This window comes from Manis pentadactyla, chromosome 3, assembly GCF_030020395.1.
Source record: "Manis pentadactyla isolate mManPen7 chromosome 3, mManPen7.hap1, whole genome shotgun sequence".
Lineage (NCBI taxonomy): Eukaryota > Metazoa > Chordata > Mammalia > Pholidota > Manidae > Manis > Manis pentadactyla.
Window position 1 is genome coordinate 199,658,565 of NC_080021.1, and position 26,857 is coordinate 199,685,421.

The 26,857-nt window shown below is 37.3% G+C and overlaps 1 protein-coding gene across 2 annotated transcripts in view; it reads left to right on the forward strand.

The window, feature by feature from the left end:
* MUSK (muscle associated receptor tyrosine kinase) overlaps positions 1–26,464 on the forward strand; it is an 84,234-nt gene extending 57,770 nt beyond the window's left edge. For both annotated transcript variants that reach the window (XM_057498916.1, XM_036903356.2), the window contains 8 exons: positions 3,498–3,504; positions 9,553–9,816; positions 14,717–14,892; positions 15,572–15,595; positions 21,076–21,277; positions 21,784–21,975; positions 23,125–23,273; positions 24,423–26,464. In XM_057498916.1, the coding sequence (XP_057354899.1) occupies positions 3,498–3,504; positions 9,553–9,816; positions 14,717–14,892; positions 15,572–15,595; positions 21,076–21,277; positions 21,784–21,975; positions 23,125–23,273; positions 24,423–25,105 (1,697 nt within the window). In that variant the 3' untranslated portion in view covers positions 25,106–26,464. The remainder of the gene's footprint in view (positions 1–3,497; positions 3,505–9,552; positions 9,817–14,716; positions 14,893–15,571; positions 15,596–21,075; positions 21,278–21,783; positions 21,976–23,124; positions 23,274–24,422) is intronic.
* Positions 26,465–26,857: the final 393 nt, after the last annotated feature.

Here is a 26,857-nt window from a genome sequence, read left to right on the forward strand (position 1 = left end):
TATTTCCAAAGAATACATACAAATGGTCAACAGGTACATAAAAAGGTACGCATCATCAGGTGACTGCAAATCAAAACCACAATGAGATATCACCTCATACCTGTCAGAATAACTATCATCAAAAAGACAAGTATTGGTGAAGATATGGAGAAAAGGGAACCCTTGTGTCTTATTGGTGGGAATGTGAATTGGTTCAGCTACTAGGGAAGCTAGTACGGAAGTACCTCAAGAAATTAAAAATAGCACTACCATACAATCTATCAATCCCACTTCTGGTTACAAATCCAAAGGAAATGAAAACAGGATATGGAAGAGATATCTACACCCTGGTGTTTACTGCAGTATTATTCACAATAGCCAAGATATGGACACAACCTAAGTCTCTATCAATAGACTAATGGATAAAGAAGATGTAGTGTGTATGTGTCTGTGTGTACACAAACCAGAATACTATTTGGCCATGATAAAGAAGGAAATTGAACCATTTGCAACAACATGGATGAAACTTGAAGACACTGTTTTAAGTGGAGTAAGTCAGACAAAGACAAATACTGTATTCTATCACTTGTATGTGGAATCTGAAAAGGTCTAACTCAGTGGTGGTTACCAGGGGTGGAGGGCAGGGTAAATGAAGAGATGTTAGGCAAAGGTCAAACTTCCATTTTACGATGAAGAAGTTCTGGGGATCTAATATACATCACAGTGATTATAGTCAATAATACTCTATTACATACTTGTAAGTTGCTAAGAGAATAGATCTTAAATGTTCTCACCACAAAAAAGAGGTGGTAATAATGTGACATGATGGATGTATCAGCTAATGTTATGGTGCTAATCATTTTGCATTATATAACTGTAGCAAATCCATGTGTCTTACACCTTAAACTTGTACAATGTTTTATGTCAATTATATCTCAAAAAAGATGGGGAAAAAAATAGAAGGATTCAGTAGAGAAAATACATGTTTGTATTTCCCGTTCTCAGTGGCATTAGTAGGTCCTTCATGAGAAACTAGGGTCTAAAGTTCTGTCTATGCTTATCCAGTCTGAGGGGACAGGAATGAGTCTGTTGCACATCCCTCCTCTAACTTAAGCCACTGTCATTCTACCAACATCCCCCCATAGTGCAATGTACCTTCTCTGGATTGACCTCAAGGTCTGGGACTTCTGATCACTAAAGCTAAAACTCAAATACATATATATAGCATAACCCAAAATGAGCAGTAGGGAGAAATCTGATGTGGTGGTACTGGAGTTCCCCACCCCCCAGATAGAGCACGTATTTTTATTTTGCATATTTTAAGGGTTGGTATTTCACACTACTAAAAAAAAAACCCATAAAACTTTGAATTATATTTCATAACTGATGTAGCTGATTGAAGGTACTACCGTGCTTCATGCTCTCGCTCATGGATGATGGTCACACTCCCACGTCTGCTCACTGTTCTTCCCAGTTATGAGCCATGTGGGTATGTAGCAGGTGCACACGACCCCCTTTACTCAGTGGTGGTACCACTCAGCCACGTAAGGTAGAGAGTGTTCTTTTCAACAAAACAGACACTGTCCCTTGCCATTTCATGGTGGCTTTATCTGGTTTCAAACTGATTGAGGGTGTTTGTTTTGTTTTTAATAAGAGGGAAAAGAATAAATGAGTAACAGCCAGTAGCCACACTAACTTTTTACCAGCCTGTTCTGCACTCAGGTGTAAGAGGCAAACAACCTTTTTCAACCAGGCAGCTTTCTCATATTAGGGTCTCTATATGTTTCAGCACAGAGCCACTTTTACTGACATAGAAAGACATTTTCCAGATAATTTTATAGGTACTACCCATATTGATGGTTGTTGGGAATTTCTGGAACTTTAAAAATTCCAGTTTCAAGATAAAAGTACTTGCTTATAATTGCAAAGTTCTTGGACCCCTTCCTGGCTACCTACCCTCCTCTAAAAAGAAAACGTGACTGGAAACATTTCTGTAAGAAACACATGGAAGCCTAATGAATGAGAGCACCGTCTGATTCTCTCAATATTCCTGAGACAACCAAGCATCTTTAACTTGATCTCATTCTCCTTTCCTTACTTGTCCCTGAGACAGAAACCTGTGTTACCATCTCCTGCCAAGGACTACGGCTGGATTCTCTTTGACACTAGCGCATCTCCATGGGATTGAATCTCCCTTTTCTATCTCAAATTGAAGGTTCTTTCATATATGTAACCTTGGGCTCCTCACATTTCAACAGATTTTCCTGCTCAGCTGCTATTAGAATCTGCTTTTACCCTCCAAATTATATACCACGTTCTCTGGAAGACTTTCCTGCTGTCACTTTCTGTCTGTCCTCTCTGCACAGCGGAGGAAGTGCCACGAGGTTCGGGCCATGCAGGTGCCTGCTGTAGGTTGGTTTCTAAGCCTCATCTTTCAGGCTCACGGAACAAGAAGTCCACAAAGACAAAAAAGCCACATGCTCAAGGTTACAAAAGCCTCATAGTCACACACCCACAGATGTAAAAGAAAAGGATTTTAAATTTGTACCCTGAGTTTATGAGGTTTTTCAAACAGATTGACTTCTAGGAGTAATTCATTATAGAACCCTTAAAATGTCAAGAGAGTAACACCCAAATGGATCTAAAACCTTCAGTGGGAGTTAGAACGTGGTAGTGAGAGCAATTTGCGTAAGGTAAATCGGTTTGAGACAAAGCCTAGGTTTTACTTCTCACTTTAATGATGGGAGCTGGGGGGACAGGAGGAAGTAAACCACACAGTGCTTGGTAAAGAGTGTGGGGTTTTACATTTGCTATATAAAAAAGATGGAATCATTCAGAAATGTTGGTCACATTACAGCCTCCCAAGGACCCTCGTGCCTTGGGAGAGTCCAAGTCGGGACCATGCACGCTGGGAGCCCCATAACTCACTGAGAGGCGTGGTTCCCGCAGTGCCCTGAGATTTCACCTCTGGGGGCGTAATCCAGTGCAAAAATTTACAGAGACCCTTGTTACTATTGAGCATTTCAAGATGGTGACAGCCACTCAGTAAACTAAGCCCAGGGCCCTTCTGAGCACAGGACCCTGTGCCGCCCCACAGGTCACAAGGCTGTGAAGCCAGTGGGTCTGAGGGACTGTTCAACTCGCTGCTCTCTCCTCCAGCCCTCCCACATCTCACCTCTCCTGCTAACCTCCACATCTTGCCTTCTTGATGCAAAGCCACATGGTGACCAACAGAGGGAAATTCGGAGCTAAAACATTGCCTGGGCTGATGATGCCCATGGTTACCTCAGCTTGAAAAGATTTCAGTTCCTGGAGACCCTCAATATTTTCTTCATCTCCTCTAAGGCTGCCTGTTCATGCAAATTCTGGCCTCCTAGCAGAAGGAGAGAGCTTTTCAGAACTTTTCTTTTAGAGATTATAGGTATCAAAGCTTGCAAAACATAAGATGAAAAATGTACTAACTGTTTCTTTTCCTTTTTAATGTGTTTTCCTGTGGGAACTTCCTTTCCTGTTAATAGAATGGAGGTAAGATACTGTTATTCTATCAATGTTTTATTTTGTTGTTTGTTTTTGACATTCTGTTTATTGTCTGTTTGCTGAGCACTGTAATCTTTCAGAAACTAATTTCAAACCCTCTTACTAGTTGAGGATCTAGAAACCCAACGGTTATAAGATGATGATGATGAAGATGAAGATAAGCAACATCTGGTGAATACTTATGGTATCTCAGCCACTGTACTGAGAGCTTTACATACGTTATTTATACTTATCCTTGGGACATTCCTATGAAATAGGTATTATTAATATCCCTATTGTACAGAAAAGAAACCAAGAGTTTCTTTGAACTGAGGAGTTCCAGTGACTTATACAGCTAGTTAATGATAGGCTTGGAAATGGAACTCAGAACTGACTCCCAAATTCTCCCTCATAGCTTTATCCTGTATGTAAGTATCACCTGTAATACAGCATTTTACAATTTCTAGTGTTTTATTTGCAGCAAAATTGACTTTCATAAAAACTATGAATTTTGATAACTATTTTTATCTTATATTACAAATAATGAAACAGATTCAGAATGGATAATTAACAATAGTAATAATGATAACAGCAGCTAAGTTTTCTGGTACATTTATAATCACCACTTTTCTCATATTAACTTCAGTGACTTTATGGGGGAAGAATGATTATTATCCATATTTTTTTCTGTAGGAGGAACATCTGCCACATGACTAGCAAACTACAAAGCTTCAATTTGATCTCAGGTAGACAGACTTAAGAACTTAGATTGGGAACTACTACACTGACCCACGGCACAGTAACTGAGCAGGACCTAGAACCCCACGCATTGATTCTAACTCCATGGAATGAAATAATTCAATGCATAAGAAAATGTGCCTAGTTCTTAATCTTTTCGCAGTTCACATAGTTTTAATGCATTCACTTACTTAACATAGTCCCAAGTCACAGAGTTCTAACCCTTAAGGGCTCAGCAGCGATGATCTGATTATCCCCTGAAGGCATATGTGACACAAATGTGGTAACAGTTAAATTAAAATGCAGGCCACCAACAGAAGAGGTGTCATCTTTCCTTCATGCACTGTTCAGCACTCCTGTCCTCCCTATACATTTTTAAACTATTCACTCTATCCTTGGCATGATATTAGAAAGTAGAGAAACAAAACAGTTTGTACATATTCCCTGCCCCCAAGGAATTTACATTTTTCTAGGGGACACACACACACACACACACACACAAAGATTAATTACAAGATAACATAATATGGAAAGCATGTACAAATTCCAAGGGCTCAGAGGTCAGAAATAGATCATTCACACGTAAGTAAGTGCAAATGAAAAATTTTCAACTCTGTAGTGGTCAAATAAATGCTAATTAGGGAAAAATTCCATACCATTTTTCACAAGCACTCAAACACTGCTGGAAGAAAGGAAATAGGTATAACCTTTCTAGAGAGTGTTTGACAATTTTCATTTAAAACCTTGTATCTATTGTTTGTATGAATCCACTTTCAGGAATCTATGTCAAGGAAATAAGTGTATGAACAACAAAATACAAAACGACCTTATATTTATTAGAAAAATATATGAGCAATGTCAGTATCTACCTGATAAGGGAAGTGATGTGATTAAAAACCATTTTTGACAAATATAATGGCATAGGCAAATGTTTCTATTATCGTTCTAAGAGAAACTGTGGGATACAAAAGTATATTTACAGGATAATTCTAATTATACTGTATGTATAGTTATATACTATGTATATATACTATATATTACTGTATATTATACTTATGCGTATGTTGAGTATAATAGATACATGTACAAATATATAAAATACATAAAGTATTTATATGTTTGGCTAAAATTTTCAAATGTTTAAAAAATTTTTAATTTTGTCTTTACATCACTGTTTTTTCACAATCAATAGGTGTTCATTTTAGTCAGAAGAAACATAAGAGGTATTTTTCAGAGAATGCCGTGTCCTTCTGCTTGAGGACACTGGGTTTAGCATTTCAGAAAAATGACATTTGACCTATGACCTAGAGCCAAGGTTGGCAAACTTTTTTTGTGAAGGGCCAGATATTAAATGTATTTGGCTTTGGGAGCCGTAGAGTCCCTGTTGCGACTGCTCAACTCTGCGTTTGGCAAAAGCAGACATAGGAAATTGTAAATGGCTTTGTTCCAATGAAACTTTCCTTATGGATGCTGAAATTTGAGTTTCATAAGTGTTCACTTATTTTTTTCAATCATTTAAAAATGTAAACACCATTCTAGCCCATGGACAATATCAACAGGCAGCAGGCTGAATCTGACCTCGTATTTGCTGACCCCGGCCTTGGAGAATGCATCGTACGCTAAGACACTGGGCATGAGAGAGTAAAAACAACCCAGTTTGCTTTGGCGATTGGAAATGGCATAGGACCCTGTCATCACACTTGTTGGCAAAATGGGATGGAAACCAGGCAGTTGCTGTATCAGGAAAGATCTGTCTATACAGCAGTCCCCTCTTATCCATGGGAAATACATTCCAGGACCCCCAGTGGATGCCTGAAACCTGGATAGCACCAGATTATTATACATATACTGTTTTTGCCTATACGTATATACATACCTAAGATAAGTTTAATTTGTAAATTAGGTACAGTAAGGGATGAACAACAATAACATAATAGAATAATTATAACAATATACCGTAATAAAAGTTGTGTGAATGTGCTCTCTCTCTCAGAATCTCTTATTGTCTGTACTAACCCTTCCTGTGATGATGTGAGATGACAATATGCCTGTGGGATGAGATGAAGTGAGGCGAATGGCACAGCATCATGACGTAGAGTTAGGCTACTACTGACCTTCTGATGATTCGCCAGAGGATCATCTGCTTCTGGTCCACAGGTGACCCCTGGCAACTGAAACTGCAGAAAACAAAACTTCAGATAAAACCAGCAGCGATCAGGGGTGCCACCACTAGGGAGGGTGAGAAAAGGTGTGGCATTTCCACTGGCGTGATAGGGTTGTCTGAACCCAGACTAGTTTCAACTGGTTGGTTGTCTGGTTGTCTGGCTACGGACTTGGACAAAACACTATGTGTTCAAAGGGAGAAGAGGTCTCCATCACAGAAACTGCAAGATGGTATTTTAAAATATTCTACTGGCTGTGATTCATACCTGTTGAAACAGAGAGAAATAGAATAAAAGGTGTAGTGAGAATCTTTTAAATATTTCATTTGACCAAGGAGAGTGGTCTGGTAAAAAGGAAGTTGAAGGGGGAATTTGAGATCAATATCCATCTCTGCCTCTAATAAAGAAACTATAGGAAGAGAAGTCAGCCAGGTTTCGTTTGTCAGGAGGCAAGAGAGGGACTGGCTCCATGTGCATTATTAACTAGCTTTTTTGGAAATAGGCCAGCAGATCATTCCAAAATAACCAGCATTCTATGAATGGATCCCCGTGACCTCTGCCCCACTGTTCAAACGAGCAACAGGACCACCTGCTCCTGGTGCTGTTCCGTGTGCAGTCCCAAGAATCGTGAGCAGAGAAACACAACTTCAGTCAAACAGGGCGGGTCTCCTCACTTGGAAAAGAGAGCGGAAGACACCAGTGGAAATTCTTTGCATTCACCTTGTTCCCCAGTTTTTGCTGTGAGCTCCTTTTAAATGTTTTTCAAGTGAGAGAGTTAAGAGGTTGAGGGACAAAATGACCCAATGTGCCACTGTGTGTTGCCTCTAAAATTTGACCACTGCATAAAATTGGAGATTCATAGGTCTGCAAAAGAAGAGAGGAAAAGGGAAAGGAAGGTGCTGAAGCTCCGAAGCTGTGACTGGTGCATCTCTCATTCTCTCTCTCTCTCTCTTTCTTTGTATCTGGAATACAGTTAATCTCTGTATATAAAAGAATCATGTATTTTTTATTTTATGTTTTTTTCCCAGCATGCAGTGTTTTCACAGGCTAGTAGGAAGAAAAACCCAAAATTACAACCAAGATTTCACTGCTATTTAAAACCTATTTTGCTTTTTTTGTTGTTGTTTATGTTTTCTTTTGCATTATGTAGCTAACGATCAAAAATAAATAAGGACTCAATATTATGACACCAACTGGTGTTATTCCAAAGATTTTTCTAGGGCTTTTATTAACAGAGACAGCAGAAATGCAGAGAGAGAGATATTGATTATTGACCATCAATAATTCTTATCTCTGAGGTTATTTTCATTAACTTTTCTTTTGTGTACTTTTTCTTGGTTTCAAATGTTTTCTAAACAAATGTTTTTTGCTTGTGTAAGTGAAGGAAATATCATGAATTTATTTTCGTCTAGAAAGTACTTACAGAAAAATAAAGAACAGGGTCATTCAATAGTCACCATGTTACCAGCAGAACCTGGATGAGTAATGCTCAACTCAAAGACACTGGGGGGGCTATTTAACTTTTACATATACAATTTTTTTCTGTTAAGTGGAAAGTCACATTGGCTTTTATCCATCTTTTCTTTTTACTAAGATATTAACATATGGGACTGTTTTATAAACCAATTTGAGGTATGTCTGGTTATTGGGTATTACTGTTCATTTTCTTAAAGCAAGGCATCCTTGCTTCTCTTGAACTTCCTTAGTGTTATCATAAACCCCTTCCCTGAGAGGCTGTATCATGAGCTATTTCTGGGTGTTTTCTCAGCCTTAACCTGGTGCAAGTTTTCATGGGACTTCATTATTTAAATACCCAATGAACTACAAGTAATCCAACAAAATTCATGTTGGCTAGTTAGTAAAGGACTAATATGAATTGGAGGAAGATCCTATATTACAAAACATTGTTTTAAAGTATAGTATTTATTGGAAGTTCACTGATTTACCTGAAAGAGTTGTATCTCATTTAATAGATTGGCTTTAAAGACTAGTCAATGATGGTTTTGAATTAAAGTACAAATATTTCAAATTCAAAGGGAGCCTCTTAAAAATTTAAAAATTTCCCACAAAGTCCAATTTGTTTAATTTTCTTATCTTAAAAGTTCTTTGTATAAAAATAAGGAAATACCAAATTCCAGCAGTTGTACAAATCTTAGAGAATACAACTTAGGAGTTTTTTATCATTGCTAACAATGTAGATCTGATTGTACGTTGCTAACAATGTCGCATAAGGATATGCTGAGACCATCACAGTGCCTTCACATAATAAGCACTCAGTAAATATTTGCCGAGTGAGTATAGGAGTTATTATGATGATTCCCAGCATTCCACTAAGGAGACAGTGGGTATGTGGAGAGGGTTCCAGTAGTATAAACTTCCCATTCTCTCTATTGGCATCTTTAGTTACTATAACAGATAAGCTTTCAATCTTATTTTTGTGTTAGCACTATAGAATTTACAGTTTTTCCACATATGCTATCCATTAACACACAGTAATATGAGGTCAAGATAATTACTTATATCACTCCACAGATCAGGGCATTGGCCCTCTAAGTGAGCGGACAAATTTCCCCAAGACATGTGATGAGGAAATAATGAAGCCGAAGATGCACCTTAGCTCCTCTGAGAGCTTTCCTCTCCCTATGTGGCTTTCCATGCTTTCCCCTCCCTGTGTGGCTTGCTTTTTATTCTTTAATGGAATGCTGGGAAGATGTGCAAGTGAGAGAATTTGAAACTATGTTCGTAAAGCTGGATTAGAGTGATTATTAAGCTTAAGCATTTGATAATCATCATGAAGAGTATATTTTTCAGAATTATTTTATTTGCTTAAATCAATTCATTTGTAAGATGCACGAGAGGCAGCTTAACCAAGACTAGTTAAATTCTATTTATAATATAAATAATTTTAGAAAGCTCAAATCTATTATCTCCGATAGTTCCTAAAACTTTCCACATCCATTATCTCATTTGATTCTTGTAATAGCCCTCTTGAGTTGACATAATGACAGCTAGAAATGAAAACAGTATTCAGATGGAATATTTTGATGAACTGGCTAGTACAGTCTTCTCCTGTTTCCATGGAAACAGGGGGAAAAAAAGGTATCACACCAAATGTGAATAGCATATGATGGGGAACATTGTTCATTGCCTCTTTCAGCAAATCACAGAAAGAGAACAAAGGCTACTGTGCCCAGTACAGAGGGGAAGTGTGTAATGCTGTCCTGGCAAAAGATGCTCTTGTTTTCTTCAACAACTCCTACGCAGATCCTGAGGAGGCCCAAGAACTACTGGTCCACACGGCCTGGAATGAACTGAAGGCAGTGAGCCCATTCTGCCGGCCAGCTGCCGAAGCTTTGCTGTGCAACCACATCTTCCAGGAATGCAACCCTGGAGTAGTACCTAGTTCTACACCCATTTGCAGGTAAAATTTTAAAACAAATAAATGGGAACATTCATTTGTCTGTCTGTTGTCTGCAAGCAGGAAGAGTATTCAAGGGATGAATTCCTCCCATGTAAATCACTGGTAACACCCTATAATTCAAGTGCTCTAAGTTTCTGGAAAGGTAAAATATTCTGTTACTTTTGTTATTGTTCCCATTATTATCCTATTCACAAATATCCCTGCATTCTGTGAAGTAAACACGAAATCCTAAACTAACAAGGACCTCATTAGTAACCCGAGATAGAGAAAAGAAAATGAAGCTACAGTTTTGGTGGCTCAGCATTATATGCCAATAAATATGAGCTTACGGTGAGCATTTCAGAATTATTATTTTTAATGTATATTATTTTGAAATACATTCTACCTGACATTCCAATTTAAGTGCTGACACTCTTTGTCTCATGTTCTTGGAGGGGAGGGGATAAATAATAAATAGCTATTCCTTTAAAATCCCCATATTCTGTAAACATTAAATCATAAATCCATGTTCAATAGAATTATCTTTGCCTTTATTTACTTCTTATATAGAAAAGACAGGAACCAATCTGGCTCTTGAGCCAAATACGACAAAGTTCAATTACTATTTGTACTTCTTTTGAGATGTATGTGATCTTGGCTAAACTTCAGTTTCCTCAACAGCAAAATAAAGGTGAAAGGATTGAAAAATAAATTGCACCCACTGTATATATTAAAAACTAGATAGAAAATGTTTCTTTGGGAAAAAACACAAAACCACCAACACAGCACATTTACACCTCTGCTTTGATAAAACCATGAACTATTTAAATATTGAAATAATTTTAGGGCACTCTCTATTTAGCATAAGAGGACTACAGTGAGGTTATTAAACTAGAATGCTCTATTACTGAACTTACTGCAGATCCTAGGGTTTGAAGACACTGTAAGAGTAATATAGTTTGTTGTTCCTTCATATAAGAAGCTTATATTTTCATCAGACATGACATCGAAGTAACTCTCTAAGGACAATCAGAATTAAAAGTGAATATGATCTTTGTATGCTAGCACAAAATAAATGTATTAACTTTCCAACATTTATGTCCCAGATCAGTTTACATGCATGGGCTATAGGTGTTCTTAAGATTGAAAATAATTTAACATTTTGTTTTTTATCAGAAAAAAATACCTTTCATTGAGATTTCAAATCCCAAATTTGTAAGTCATTTGTAGTGTACTTTATTTTTTCCTAATTCCACTTATCACTTACATATATTTTTTATCTGAAAATTGTTTCTATTTTTTAAAATCCTTATAGTTAAACATTTTGTTCCATTGGGGTCTGAAAGTATAGTCTAAAATGTTTTCATTTTTATATTTTATTGAGGCTTTCTTTAAGCTGATATATAATTAATAACTGCAAAAAAGACACTTAAAAACAATGCTTTTAAGGTACAGCATTCTATATTCTGTAGATATTAGTATCATCAGTAATTAAACTGTCTAACCCTTTCTGCTCTTAAGTGAGTCTGGTCTATTTGATTCAATGTTTCAGTAGTAATGCGCTGATTACATACTTTTCACAAGAATTGTTTTTTCTAAGAATGTTTCCTTACAATTCTGGCAACTTCTGCTTTTCATACCAATAACATTTGAACTAGAATAGGGCTTATTGTTAATAACTAGTAAATTTGTTCTTTAAATGTTCTCATTCTTTCTTTCCTTGCTTTTCTGTTATGTCTTTCTTCTTGTTACATCTTTTATAATAGTTTTGTTTGCCTTTATCCTTCAAAGTACTTCCAAGGTCTTCAACTATTTTACATTCTACTTCTAGTTCTTATGTGAGATTTTTTTTGAAAACAAACTATTGCTCAGAGTGTTTTATCATAAACAGTCATTCAATAATTTGTGCCTCCTTCCATGAATGACAATGCATTTCATTCATTCAACAAGTATTTACTGAGCTCCTACTGGGCTCCAAACACTATTCTAGGACATTTGTTCATGGTACTTAAAATCCATCAGGAGAAGACAATGAGAAAGAGACAAAATAAATAACTAAATAACTTATATATTACCTCACATAGTGTTAAGTGTCATGAGAGAGAGAAAAAAAAATGAGCAGCAGGGTAAGAGATAGTAGGGCCAAAGTTTGGGGAGAAAGTTGTGTTTCCAAAAGCAGGGTGTTGAGGGTAAGCCTGATTAGGATAGCATAATTTTACTGAATACTCCACACTTGCTCCTTGAAATTTTATCTGGAATTATAAACCAGATTATCATTATTTATTATGTTTGATTTGCATATGCTGAATTTTTGGACCATTATTTTTAGCTTTTACATTTGATGACATAATCATATATACAAATACCTGTAGGAGCTCTATTTTTTTATCCCTGATGCCCACTGTCATTCCTTTTATAGAAAATCTTTCTTTTTTCTTAAGTTCTCGATTTTGATTCATCTCTTATTCCACTGGAGTAGGTTATTTTTTAGATGATTACATATTAAAATTTTTTTTGTAATATATATATGTGTGTGTGTGTGTGTGTGTGTGTATGTTTGACTGGTTACTTGTATTACATTCAATTTTCCTCAAAATTCTATAGGCTCTGATCAGCTGTTGTAATGAAGAATATATAAGGTGATCCTTAATTTTGTTCATTTGAAGGGAAAAGTTGTCTCTTGCCAGATGATAGGAAGATTATTTCTTCAATTTGTAAAATTCATCTGGGGGTAGTTATTTTCATTATTTCTTTTTTATAAAAATATAAATATAATGGATAATATACTCTAATCATCAGGTTTATGTACTTTATTTATCTTAAGAATGTTTTCTTGTAGTATATCTCTGAGTATTTTCTATTTTGTCTGTCTCTAGTTTTCTTGTTGGGAACCATTACAGTTGACCCTTAAACAACACAGGTTTGAACTGCCTGGGTCCACTTATATAGGTTTTTCAATAAATAATCTTGAAATCTTTTTTGGAAATTTGCAACAAGGAAACATGTGCAATGAATTGCATGGCCTAGAAATACCAAAATAATTAAGAAAAGGTTAGGTATGTTGTGAATACATAAAATTGGCTACCATAAAACCATTTGCTACCATAAAATCAACAATAGTGGCTACCATAACTATTAGTAGTTAAGTTTTTGGAGAGTCAAAGCTGTATGTGGATTTTTGGCCACAGCAGGGTTGGCACCCCTAACCCTCATGTGGTTTGAGGGTCAGCTGGAATTGTCCTTTAGATTTCTTGCTTGCTTCCCCATCTCAGTGATTGCCTCACACATCCTTTTCCCCTTTCATTCTTTTTCTCTGCCCTCAGTTAGTACTTCTACAATTTTCTTCTATTATTTATTCCATTTCTTACAATGTTCTTTCCTGTTTTCAATGAAAATTTTAAGTCTGTCAATGTCAGTTTCCCTCCTTTTGGTCTTTATTTTTTTCAGTTATTACCATGTTCAGGTTAACCTAGTTTTCAGTCTATTTGCATTTCATCTTGATTTTCTTCCTTGTGAAAATAATGTTTGTCCTTTTCTATAGAGGTCATGCTTTAATGCACGTCAGTGAACATAAAGCAAAAAAATAAATTGTCTAATGTGTTTTTCCACTTAGAATAAGAAATAACATTCCCAGGTATTTTGCTTCTTCCACATAATGTGGGCTACAGAGTTTTTTTCATCTGTCCCATATTGATTTTTGCAGAACACAATTTGTGCTGCTTGAAGCAGGAAGTTGTGTTCATGTGACCTAAGGGTGGGACCAACTAAGCGTGGCTCCTCCAGTTCTGCACTTCTCAGAAGTTTTGAAAGCCCCATTACTCCTCCTTTTCTGACAGACATGTCAAGAATTGTTAAGTCCTACTGTTCTCATGACTTCCGTTATATCCCATTAGTTCATATGCATAGCTTTTTCAATTTACACATGTCCACTTGGCCCATATTGGCAAGTGGTTGCCTGGGAAAGCAGCAGTAGAAGCATAAGCATTAAAAAACACCATTGTGGCATATACATGTATATGCATGCATACACATATATACAATGTCCTCCTCTCTGAATCCTTCAGATATTGAAAGAATGGCATTGCTATTTTCTTAAATTTCTTTAATTATCTTTAATTTCCTCTTATTATTAATCCCAAATATCTTAATGCAGAGTTAACCAGGTTTCTCCTATGTAGTCTATCCTATTTTCTACAGGATCAACTTGAACAAATATTAACCCACAAAACTCTAAGTAGTCCAATGAGTCCCTTCGTCAGCCTTTTCACTCATAATAAAACATACAGATGAACATAACAGCTCATAGTCCAATAGACATGACTCTGTCTTTCTCAGTTGGAAGCACAAACAGCAATGGGACAGGAGTCAGCTTCTCCCAGGTGAGGTCTGGGTAAGGACAAGATGCCCTCTTGTAACCTGCCAAGAAGGTGGTGCTTCTCTTCCAGAGGACAAAGCAAGGCACGGTGTCCCACAGGCCCTGCCCCTGAGCCCTGAGATTATAGGGAAATCTCTCAGGCTAGAAATTGATTGATAGTGATGCATGACCTTAATTGAGTGTTTTGTTTTTTTAACGCTGTATACTTAGTTTCTGTGCTTTTGTAGTTATTTTAACTCAAAGTTGAGAGAAGACATCCTAGGGATTCCTAATCTACTACCTTTTGAACTTGAAAGCTCTTTCCCACAGCAGCATTAATTATGTTTTAGAAACAGAACAAGACAGGACTTCATCTCCCAGGATATTATACTGTACTTCATAAAGTCTCACATTACTTACAATGAAAGGGGCCTGTCAAAAAACCCTTTGGCAGAACAGACAATATACTATGATGATGTTTTGAAAATGCAGAATTTAGGATATGCCACAAATTTGGCTTTCACATGCTATGATTCATGAAGCTTTGTTCTCCATAAAATACTTTAGAGAATACTGCCTTGCAGTCAAGGAGCTCTTCTGTGTGAAAGAATGGCTGGCGATGGAAGAAAAGACCCACAGAGAACTCTACAGATCTGGGATACATCTGTTCTCCCTGCTGGAATGTCACAAGCTCCCCAGCATGCACTGGGGCCCCATGGCCTGTACCAGACTGCCATATTTAGGTAACACAGTTCTCTCAAGACTTTGGAGGTTAAAAGAAATTTACTATTTTGAAGAAACTGAGGTGTGAATTTATAATCTCCTAATATTTCCAGGCATTTCTTGTCTCTTTATTTTATTTTTTGAGTTCTGCCCTCCTTAGATACCTAATAACAGAATCCTACTGCTATCCTAACTGCACAGGTTAACTCAAGGACTTATTTCATGTTCTGAAAGAAATTAAAGAGCATTTTAACCTGCTGCTCAAGGTCTAAACTTATTTCCTAAAGGGGTCTTATGAGAGCTTGTAACATTTTATGGAATGTGCTGAGAAATGGCTAAGAAACACCTCTTATTTTGTCAGATGAGTGGAATAAAGGAATAAAGTGCTCTTCTTAGCCAATGAAGCAGATTCCTATGCATGCAAAGACAAGCCGTGTGGTGGAAAGTGCTGATCTCACAAAATAAAGCTGAATGGCTGCATGTTGCTTTAATGAACTTCATTTGTAGGAACTGTGTTGTTAGCCCTAACAGCTGGTTTAATTTCAAATATACAATCCTTTCACATCTGAATGCAAAGAATGTTTTCCAGTTGTATATTAAAAAACTGAAAGAGAACTTGTATTTCTTAGCACTCTCTCACAGAATATATGAGATATCTGGATGCTCATTTAAAACAAATTTTTATCCTTTCCCCCTCAGATTATAAAAAAGAAAACCTAACAAGTAAGTAATTCTGTTTGTACCCTTGAAACCTTATGTGTATGTCATTGGATTCATGCATGCGTATTTACACTCATACTTCATGTGTCCAGAACACAATGTATGGCTCCTCTCAAAGGTCTTTTACTGTACGTACCCTGGCTGGAACATTTTGAAGGAAGATCATTGTAGATCTCAGTTTATAGCTTCTAATGAAGCCATGGAGAGCACAATATTTAGTGACTGATGAAAATAGTATCTCCTACCCCAAGGTTATTAAATTGCTTTATCCTTCTATGGCTATAAAATAAGCCAAATTGAAACTGCCACCTTCTGATTTTGCATTCATGATTTCTGTATCATCTAATTTATTGATGAAAACAAATGTTTATTTCTTCACTGAGCCAATTCAAGATCTTCATTTATGACAACAGATCCTTCTTTTGGAAGACAGGTGTTTTTTAAGACAGCTTATTTCCAGTATAAAGTTTACAGAGCTAAATCAAATAGTTTTAAAAGGGGTTGTCTCAAAATCCCTAATTTTTCAAGAAGTTTGCTTGCAAAGAGATGTCCTAGCAACTAAATTGTAACAGATGGTGCTTTAATCTACCAGAATGCAGAAATCTTCAAAGTGAAATTAAGAAAGTTTTTATTTCAAGTACCCTTCTCCAATTTGAGTGTTCTAAGGCTTAAATCATAGTCATCTCCTACTATTTAGATTCTAAGCCTAAACATCTCTACACTTGGCCAAGTACCAGGACTTGATTTTACCAGCTTACTTAAAGGACTAAGACTTAAAGTCTTAAAAGAATGCTACTGGTCCCACCTGAATTGCTCAGGGTTAGTAAATAAGAGCAGTTATGGAAAACACTAAAAATCTATTATGCTGGAAGCCTGTCAGATGATTATTCCCAAATAGAAGGAATGAAAAAAAATGTTTCAATTTGTTTTACTTACACGGCCAAAATGTACCTGGATTGGACTTTTAATTAGTGACTGTGGTCTTTGTTATCCTTTGATCGTTTGCTCATTCATCCATTTAAGAGTGCATTGAGGGTTCACCATATGGATGGTGCTGACTTAAATCCTCTCTTAGAAACACCATGCACAAAAAAAATCCATATTTCTGCCTTATACACTGATTATAAAGAACTGCAGGCAACATAAATTAGCCACAGTAAACCAATTTTCTAGTCTAAAATAATATTTATGAAATCTTTGGTACGTGTAAGAAAATGAACTCCAAATGTCATGAACAGATCATGTCACCTGACCATGGGACACAGTGTGGGACTGTGGATAGCCCTCCACCATTTTTCACAGAGTTTCTTGATTTCTAAGTAAACTCTAAAGGGCCTCACCAGTTCTCTTTGAAGGATGATGGAAGATTTTTTGAAGTCATTAGTTTATCTTTTGCATTCTTTCTTTCTTTGCTTGAACACACAGGCTAGAATTTCAATAGTTTTCATTGTAATAACTTCTTTTCCTGAAGTGAAATATCTTTTTGAGCCTGTAACATCTTTGTGTGATTTACTTTGTCTGCTCAGCAGGCATTTCATTATTCCTGAATTCTGTGGGACTGCTCATACTTGGTGTATTTCCTCAGATGGAAATGGTGACAGAGTCTGAATCCTTGCTTGTCTTCAGAATAGCTTTCTTTTACCTGGACAGTTGAGATCTCTATTAACTAGGTACAGGAATTCTTGAATGAGGTTTCTTTTCTCTAGAGACATGTCAGACTATAGACATGACTTCCTTCTTTTCTAGCTTCTCGTTTTGGAAATGACCAGTCTGATATAAGTCTGCTCATTTTTTCTTATAAGTAATTTGTTCTCTCTGTCTAGATAAAACTTATAGATTTTCTCTTTACCTTCATTATCTGGATGGTGGAAATTCATACAGCAGTGTGTTACTGAAAAGTCCTGTCTGACTCCACATTTGAGACTCCATGTTAGAAGCTTTAAATTAGTCATCACACAAGCCAGGCTGTAGCCAGGTGATCTTTCTAGAGCAAGAAGCTGGTGGTGCTACTCCACTGGTTAAAACCCTCTGCTGATTCTCTTCATTTACTGCAGGGCAAATTCTAAATTACTTAACTTGGCATGCAACATCTTTTATGACCTAGACCTGATATCTGCAACCTTACCTGAAGACACTCCCCCACTCAACAAAGATACTTTTAGAGATACTTTCAGAAAATCACTACCACGGCTTGTTGTGGGCCCTAGTATTTGCCATCCCTTCCTTACGGAATAGTATCTCCCCTCTCTGGCTCCACCCCACTCCTTTCTCCACCTCCAGATATACACATACATCTTCGACTGGTTATTGCTTACTTCTCTTTTCATATTTAACTTAAAGCCACTGACTCTAGAAAGCCTGCCTGGTATGCCTAGACCTGAAGTTTGGCTGGCCCTGGATGTTCATAAGCTTACCATTCTTGTAACAGTCTTTACATTTTATTTTAATTATTTGTTTATTAATCATTTCTCAGTTCAGTACTTTAATACAAAGACTTGTGTCCACCATAGTATTCTTGGTACCTAACAATCAATATTAATTTAATGAACATATTATTGTATGGATGAATGAGTGAATAAAACTTTCCTGATGGTCAAAGGAAAAGGATAAAGAGATAAAGTTGATGAGAGAAGAAAAAGATCAAAAGGAAAGAAGGTGGAGATCCAAAATGATCATTTGGATCCAAGGAGATAAAGGGAAGGCCAGAGCAAATAGCTCAGAAGCATTGAACAAGGAAAAACAAAACTATCCCGAAAGGAAGAAAGAATTAAATCCATAAAGCAAAGTTATTGTTCAAACTATGCCAATGTTTGCATTTTGAAAATCTTAGTAAATCATCATGGATTATTCTGTTACTATGCCATTAAATTCTATTTTCTGATATTTTTTATTTAAAAATTACCCTTATATTTACTAAAGGGATTACATTACCAGTTTTACAAATTGTATTACATTCCCTCACATGCTGAAATATGGTATGAACTGCTCTGTAAAATGCAGATACAAAAGTAAGCATTTCTCCCTGTCTTTTAATGATTACTCCAAATTTATGATTAGCAAGAAGTTTACCTTCCCAATTTAAAGCCCCCTCCCCACCCATCTTGGATGGACTAAAAAACCCCTTCAGATAACTCAGCCCAAAGAAAGTCAGAGCAGTTTTCAAACCAACCTAGAGGAATCTGGGAAGTCTGTTAAGCCCACCATTGCCATGAGGCTTGATGAGAAAGGCTGTCAGGGGTCCTGCACGGATGTTTTACTGCTGTGCTGAGGTTCTTTGAGTCACAGTGGTGAAAACCACTTGTTTTGCCCCCAGGGGCATAAGCACTGTGTCCACTCCTAGACTAAAAAGTCATGCATAGACACCCCTTGTAATCTCTGCTTTTACAAGTGTCCTATTTAAAATGGCTTTAGGCCTCTATTGCAATAAAAGTTTTCTTTTGACTTTGTGGTGCATCATATTTATTTATTTCCTCATATTAAACCATTATTCTTTTACTATATTGCAGTCAAATGGCTAATATTTCATTTAGAGTCTTTTAAATCTATGTTCTGTAATCTATGTAAGTGGTCTTTTTAATTTTGTGTTCATATTATCTGGTTGTGATATTAGTATTATAATAACTTCCTAAAATAACCAGAAATATTTTTCTTATTGGAACATACAAAATATGGACATTTTATCTCTTCCATGACTGAAAGAATATATCATTAATTCTATAATGACTTTTAAGTGTCATGGTTATGGCAATATTCAGATTTTCTAGATCTTCAGATTTGGCAATTAATATGTTCCTATCATTTACTGTAGACTTTTAAAAATGTAATTGAATAATTATATATTACTTCATTGTTAATGACCTTTAAATATGTTGTCATAACTCCTTTATCATTCCTAATGTTGGGTGCTTGTGCCTTTCTTATATTTTTAAAGATAAAATTCCACTGATTAAACTGTTTTGTAAATATTCATCAGGCTATTGACCTATTTTTTAATTTTATCATTTGTGGTATTTGTGTTCTAACATTAATTTCTGCTTGTTCATTGCTTTTACTTTATCACCTATATTCCTTTGTCTTCTACAGTATTTGTCTTTTTTCCAAAGTTTTGAGTTAACTGTTTAAGTGTAGTTGGTTCACTTTCATTTTTTTAATCCAGTGGAGAGCAATAATGCTCTGAGCTTATCATTGGGCACAGCTTTGGCTAAATCTCATACATACTATTAGGAAGTTATCTTCTAGTATGTAATTACGGCTGCTTTTTACTTTTTGATTGAAAAGTTATGATTTTTTTTTCTTTTCCCGATGTCCTATGGGATTTTATTTAACCTATTGTTACTTGCATTTTGGTTAATGAATAGATCTGCATAATTTCTGCTTTTGAAATTTATTGAGATTTATTTATGTGGCCTGGCAAAAGATCATGTCTGTCAGTGTTCCACAGCTCTTTGAAAATAAGGTTTATTCTCTCCTTTAAGGGTACAAAAGTCATTATTTGCTATTAGAACATACCTGTTGATTATATTACTAAGATACTTTCTTTCCATGTTTTTGTCTTTATTCCATTAAAATTATTTAAAATATAACTAATAAAGTTGATATGAGTATAACATCTTTTGGTTTCCAGGGTAATGTAGACTCTACCATGTTTTCATACTGCATTGACTTTTCTGTTTATGGTTGATATACAATATTATAATGGTTTCAAGTGTACAACTTAGCAATTTGACAGTTGTTTACAGTATTAAATGCTTAACCCAGTAAGTGTAGTTACTATCTGTCAACGTAGAAAGACTTTACAAAGCTATTGGCTGTATTCTCTTTGCAGTACTTTCACCCTATGACTTATTTATACTATGATTGAGATTTGGTGCCTCTTAATCCCCTTCAGCTATTTCACCACCCACCCCAACTCCTCTCCCATGGGAACCACCAGTCTCTCCTCTGTGTCTGAGTCTTTTTCTGTTTTGTTGCATTGACCTTTATAATAGGAGTTTGACAGGTGTTCAGTTTTTAGATGAAATTCTGCTCATTTGTGTCCTAATATTTCCATATTTCATCTTTCATTATTTTTTTCTGTTTGCAAATCAACAGTGTGTATAAATGTTCAGCTTTAGACAAGCTTGACCTCAAATATAATTTCACAAAATTTATTTTACTTAATAGCATAATAATTATCATGATTTCTGTCAGGTCATAAATGATGTGACACAGTGTAAAGAGCCCAGGATCTGCATTTGTCTTGGAAAGAAATATTTCCTTCCTCTGAGTCTCATCTTTAAAATTCTATGATTCTATAAACTGCATTTACTTCCAACTGGACCTCACTGGATTCTTACAATTGGACTCTAAGATAAATAACCAGGGATAAATTGATACATGAAAATATATTCTTAAAATTAAACTTAGTTTACTGATTACTTAAATACAAAGAATGCTTCTTAAAAGTTTAAGAATGAGTGAAAAGAATTATTGTTTGCTTACAGCATTCCCACCAATGACGTCTTCAAAGCCAAGTGCAGACATTCCAAATCTGCCTCCCTCCTCCGCCGCCTCCTTCTCTGTCTCACCTACGTACTCAATGACTGTAATAATCTCCATCATGTCCAGCTTTGCCATATTTGTGCTTCTTACCATAACTACTCTTTATTGCTGCCGAAGACGAAAACAATGGAAAAATAAGAAAAGGTGAGATTCTAGTCTAAGCTAATCACACATAGTAATATTTTAAAACCTACATATTTAATATTGGGATTGGGGGTAGAAGGAGGAATACATATATCACTGCCAGTCCCTTTATGGTATCCACTGCCTTGCTTTAAAATTAAGCATCTCCATCATGATCTTTAAAAATATCAATAACTTCTTGTGTAGGATCACATGTCCTAAGGTTAATTTTCCCAGCACCTAGAATCTAAAGAGTAATTTGGAAGAACATGGTTATTCCTGCTTCTCGTCCTCCCCTGCAGCTCCATGGCCATTGCCAGGTTGGATGGTGACAAAATTCCTGAGAAAATGTGCCTTTTGACTTCAGACCAAACAACATATTTCTTGCTCTAAAACTGAAGAATCTTTGGATGCCTGACCACCATTTGTTTTGTTTCCTCCTAAATGCCAAATCACTCTAGAACCTAAGTTGTGGAAATCTCACCGGATCCTGAGCTCACTGTTGATCTTACCTGTCTTACCTGCAGAGAATCAGCAGCAGTAACCCTCACGACTCTTCCTTCCGAGCTCTTGCTAGACAGACTTCATCCCAACCCCATGTACCAGAGGATGCCACTCCTTCTGAATCCCAAATTGCTCAGCTTGGAGTACCCAAGGAATAACATTGAGTACGTGAGAGATATTGGAGAGGGAGCATTTGGAAGGGTCTTCCAAGCAAGGTAAAGTTACCCATGTAAAAAACCTCTCCATTGAAATGTGTCTGAAAATTTACCAGAGCATTACCTTGAGGTCTATGCACTATGTATAATAGATTTTATCAAATTAGTTAATTCTTTATACTTTCAGCCTTATTTGTATTGAGTACATTACTCTATATCTTAGTGATTTTCCCTCTCTGCCAGCAAATAGAGCTGTGTCTATGGAGAGAATCTCCACTGAGGTAGTGTTCAGATTACAAGCAGTTAGCATTTTAATCATATTTCCTTTTCAGAAAATAATTTTGTCATACATTTTAATCATAATTTCGTGTATTGTTTTTAGTAAATAATTCCAAAATTTATGCTCTTCCATTTTATATTGCTCTATTCTCCACTTCATTTAAATTTTACTTCAAACTAGTGTTTCTATTTAAGAATTCAGAGCCTGTCATATAGAAGTATTAAATAGAGCTTCCTGGAATGGCAAAACAGAAAAGGGAAAAAATAATGCAACAATGGCAGAAAACTATGAGATCAATAAAGAAGCATGTATGAGGACCAACACTAGACCATATAATTCCTTTGTGTAAACTGGAGTAAAATATTATCTCTGTGTGTTTGTAGCTTGCAGAGACACAGCTAGGCAAAGAAGACTTGGTCTTAATTACCAATTGTCACTTTGGCTGTAGGACACAGGACACAACCTTTTCTTCACTCATGGTAGCCCTGGCATGGAGGTTTCATGATTAATGAAAATCTTACACAAAAATTTATTGAGAATCAAAAATATACAAGGCATGCTTTTAGGCTCTTTGAAGATATAAAAATGAATACATCATATTCTCTACTTTCTAGGAATTTAGATTCTGGCCAGAGAGTAAGAGGTTAGGATGGTAATGATAATATACCATTGGATCCATGTACTTCAGAATTACTATAATTCATAAATATGCATTTTTCAAAGTCAGTTGATGTTGAAAATAGCCCCAGTGATTTTCATTAACTAGAGTCAAGTATTTCTTCGTACAGTCTATTACTGGCATCTTTCTTTGTGTGGTTCTGGGAAAGGCTGTATAAGTGCAGGGATATGAGTGAAGGTGGGTTGATATCACTTGAGTATATGTAAATGTTCCTGATTTTTTTATTTCTTTCTAAAAATATATCTCACAGGGCTCCGGGTTTACTCCCCTGTGAACCTTTCACTATGGTAGCCGTGAAGATGCTCAAAGAGGAAGCCTCAGCAGACATGCAGGCAGACTTCCAGAGGGAGGCAGCCCTCATGGCAGAATTCGATAACCCTAACATCGTGAAACTCTTAGGTATGAAAATATAAATGAAGAAACTCTGCATCCAAACACTGAGGCTTTCCACGTTTCTGCTCCAACATACTTCACCTAAGCTTTGTCCTTCACTCCTTGATCAGAGAGACATCTCTGTTCCTCTCCATATATTTTCTGTACCAAAGAGTGGAATACTTCATTAAATACCTTCAGCTCAAAAATCAGTGGTTTCTAACTTCTCAGGGAAGTAGTTCATCATTCTTTGATTTTCTCTCTAGTATATATAAAGATCCTGATTGTTAAAGTCCCTAGAATTAAAGAGTTACTCCAAACTAAATAAACCAAGACAATAGTATTATTTCTCCTCCTTTTTGAACAGTTACCTCTAATCTTTCCCTGAAAAAAAAAATGTTTCTAATAATCTATTTTTACAGTGATGTGAAGTTGTGCCCGGATGATCTACTATTCCAAGTTGCCAGTTTCCCCTTTCAAATACAGCAAGAATTTAAGATTTACCAATGTCCTGCTGGCACTGAATCACTCTACTTATATTAGCGTTTTCTTCTTTCTAGAATGAACACTGCAGAACCTAAATTTCAGAAATGTTTTATCCTGGCAAGCTATTGAATACATCATCTAAGATCTTGGGTTGTTTCTGTTATCCTTTCCAAATTTTGCACATCTTGTTATCCTTCTCCAGAAAAGTAGCAGAAGCACACAGAGCAAATTATGTTATGTTCTCAGAGGAAAAATGCTTATCCATAAGTTAATTCATCAACCACTCATGCAGCACTTGCTCTGCCAGATACACGGCAGGTGTGTGGAGTTTAAAGAGGAGTAAGACAGCATCTATACTCTCAAAATGCTGAAATGGTGGGGGAGAAACCTCAGATAAGTGGGTGGTTAGGACAGGATGGTGGGTACAGTGCTAAAGGCTGACAGAGAGAAAATGCGGTACTGGAAGGGTCGGCAGCTGAGGCACCCCAGGAAGAGTGACAAATAGGCTGAATCTTAAACAGCAAATAGGAGATGTTCACACAAAGAAACGGGGTCGGGGTATGACTCTGATATTGTCAACAAAACAACCAGGGCCCCGTGTTTTCTGTCCGCTTATTCCCTTTTGGAGAGCTCTTGCCAGCGTGTCACTTCAGGCACGCAGCCTAACAAAGGACACTGTTTTGGTTCCAGGCGTGTGCGCTGTGGGGAAGCCCATGTGCCTGCTCTTCGAGTACATGGCCTACGGTGACCTCAACGCGTTCCTCCGCGGCGCGTCCCCGCACAGCGCGCGCAGCCTCAGCGACGGCGACCTGTTGGCGGGGGCTCAGGCGGCCGGCCCCGCGCCCCCACCCCTCTCCTGCGCCGAGCAGCTCTGCATGGCCAGGCAGGTGGCCGCAGGCATGGCCTACCTCTCAGAGCGCAAGTTTGTCCACCGGGATTTAGCCACTAGGAACTGCCTGGTGGGTGAGAACATGGTGGTGAAAATTGCCGACTTCGGCCTGTCCAGGAACATCTACTCCGCTGACTACTACAAAGCTAACGAGAACGACGCGATCCCCATCCGCTGGATGCCCCCCGAGGCCATTTTCTACAACCGCTACACCACGGAGTCTGACGTGTGGGCCTACGGCGTGGTCCTCTGGGAGATCTTCTCCTACGGCCTGCAGCCATACTATGGGATGGCCCACGAGGAGGTCATATACTATGTGCGCGATGGCAACATCCTCTCCTGCCCCGAGAATTGCCCCCTGGAGCTGTACAATCTCATGCGCCTGTGCTGGAGCAAGCTGCCTGCGGACAGACCCAGTTTCGCCAGCATTCACCGAATTCTGGAGCGCATGTGTGAGCGGGCCGAGGGGACCGCGAGCGGCTGAGGTCTGGGGTGTGCGAAGAAGAGCCTGCAGTCTCCTCTCAGACTCCGGGAGCTGGAGGAGTCCAACGCCCGAGGTCCGACAGACCCGGGGAGGACAGAATAGTAGTGCACCCATGAGTGGCACGTTGTTTTTCTCTGAAAAAAGAGAGACGGTGCAGAGCCCAGACCGACCTGTTCCAAGTCGATGATTGGAAAGGAAGGCTGGGCACTGTGCCAGATAACAAGAGACGACTCCTCCTCCTCACGGGGAAAGTTTGTACCACACAGTCTACGGGAAATAATGCCATCCTGTTCGGTTCCTGAATTAGCTGGCAGCACAGTGAGGCTCTGCTCTATTACATTTTAATGTGAAATGTGATACAGAACTTCATTTTTAATGCAGTTCATTCCCATCCATTATGAAAGTAGTGTATCTTCCTGTAATAAATTAAGGTAAAGCCCCCAAATTGTTCATTGTCTCCCAGCTCAAAGACGGGTGTTAGTTTTTAATTGAATTTCTTTCTCGCATTTATGTTTGTGTTCTACAGAGTTGTGGTTCTACTTTATTGACAGGGAGTTTCTAAGGAATAAAATGACCCATCAACAAGGCTATATTCCGATTGTGATTTTTAAACTCCCATTTCTGTCTTTGGCTTATACGCCTTTAGAAGTTTACCCTGTGTGTGCACTTGCATAAACTTAATCTGCTTATTCTTAAAAAGATTTTTTCTGAAAAAAGTTTTCATGTCTTACAAGTTTACCTTTACCTTTGAAATTTGTACCGGTATCTCTTCCATTGCTTTTATTTTGTTTCTTCCTCTTTATAGAACTTTCTCTCCTTTTTTGGTTATTTAGTTTTTTTTTCTTTTTATCTCATATATACAGTAAACACTGTGGCAGAAATAAAAACTTTTCAAATAGCGTTATAGATTGATAACAAAGAACTACCGTTTTCTTCTATAGTTGCTTTGGAAGCCACACATTTCACATTTGCCATCCACTAATGTTTTCGCCACAGTCTACTAATCTCTTAGACCAGAGTTTATAATATGTGATTTCACAAGATGTTCTTGTGGCCCCGAGTTATTTCAAACTTGATGTTTCTGTGCATTCTGACATTTTTTTTCCTTCTAGAAATAAATTTGATATGCAGCAGAATTAGCATAGTGTTGCAAACCAACTTTCTGCATGACTGTTAACCTCTCTTATTACATTTTACAATTTTTTTAAAAACCCTCTGGAACTCAGATACCTAGTGCACAAGATTTCTCTGTGGTGCCCACATGATATATCTTTATCTAAGGCCAATGTGAATAATGAGAGTTTATTTCTGACCCAGTATGAACCCAAACTCTCCTGAAAAGCAAATAAACAGGGAAGAGAAAATAGCAGTCTACTGTATACCAGCTTCCTTTCACCCAAGCTCATTGGTAGTGAGGGCAATGAAGAAATGGTCTGAATTCTTGAGAGCAGACTTCAGCTGTCTGCTGGAAAGACCCACCTGAAATCCCCAAATCTGCCTTCATGCAGCAACTCATCATCTATGTTGGAAAACCTGCCATTTCTTTTGCATAGTCCCTCCAGGCAACCGAAACAAAAACATAGAAATGACCCTTGGTTTGGCTCTCTCCTTCACCCCTCATATTCTACCCATTCTACTTTAAAAAATTCTGCTCACATCCCCTTCCCTTCACTCCACCTGCCCATTACTCAAACTCTATTACTGTCTGTTAACTAACCTTTCTCCCATTTCAGGCCAGAGCCCATTTCCTGG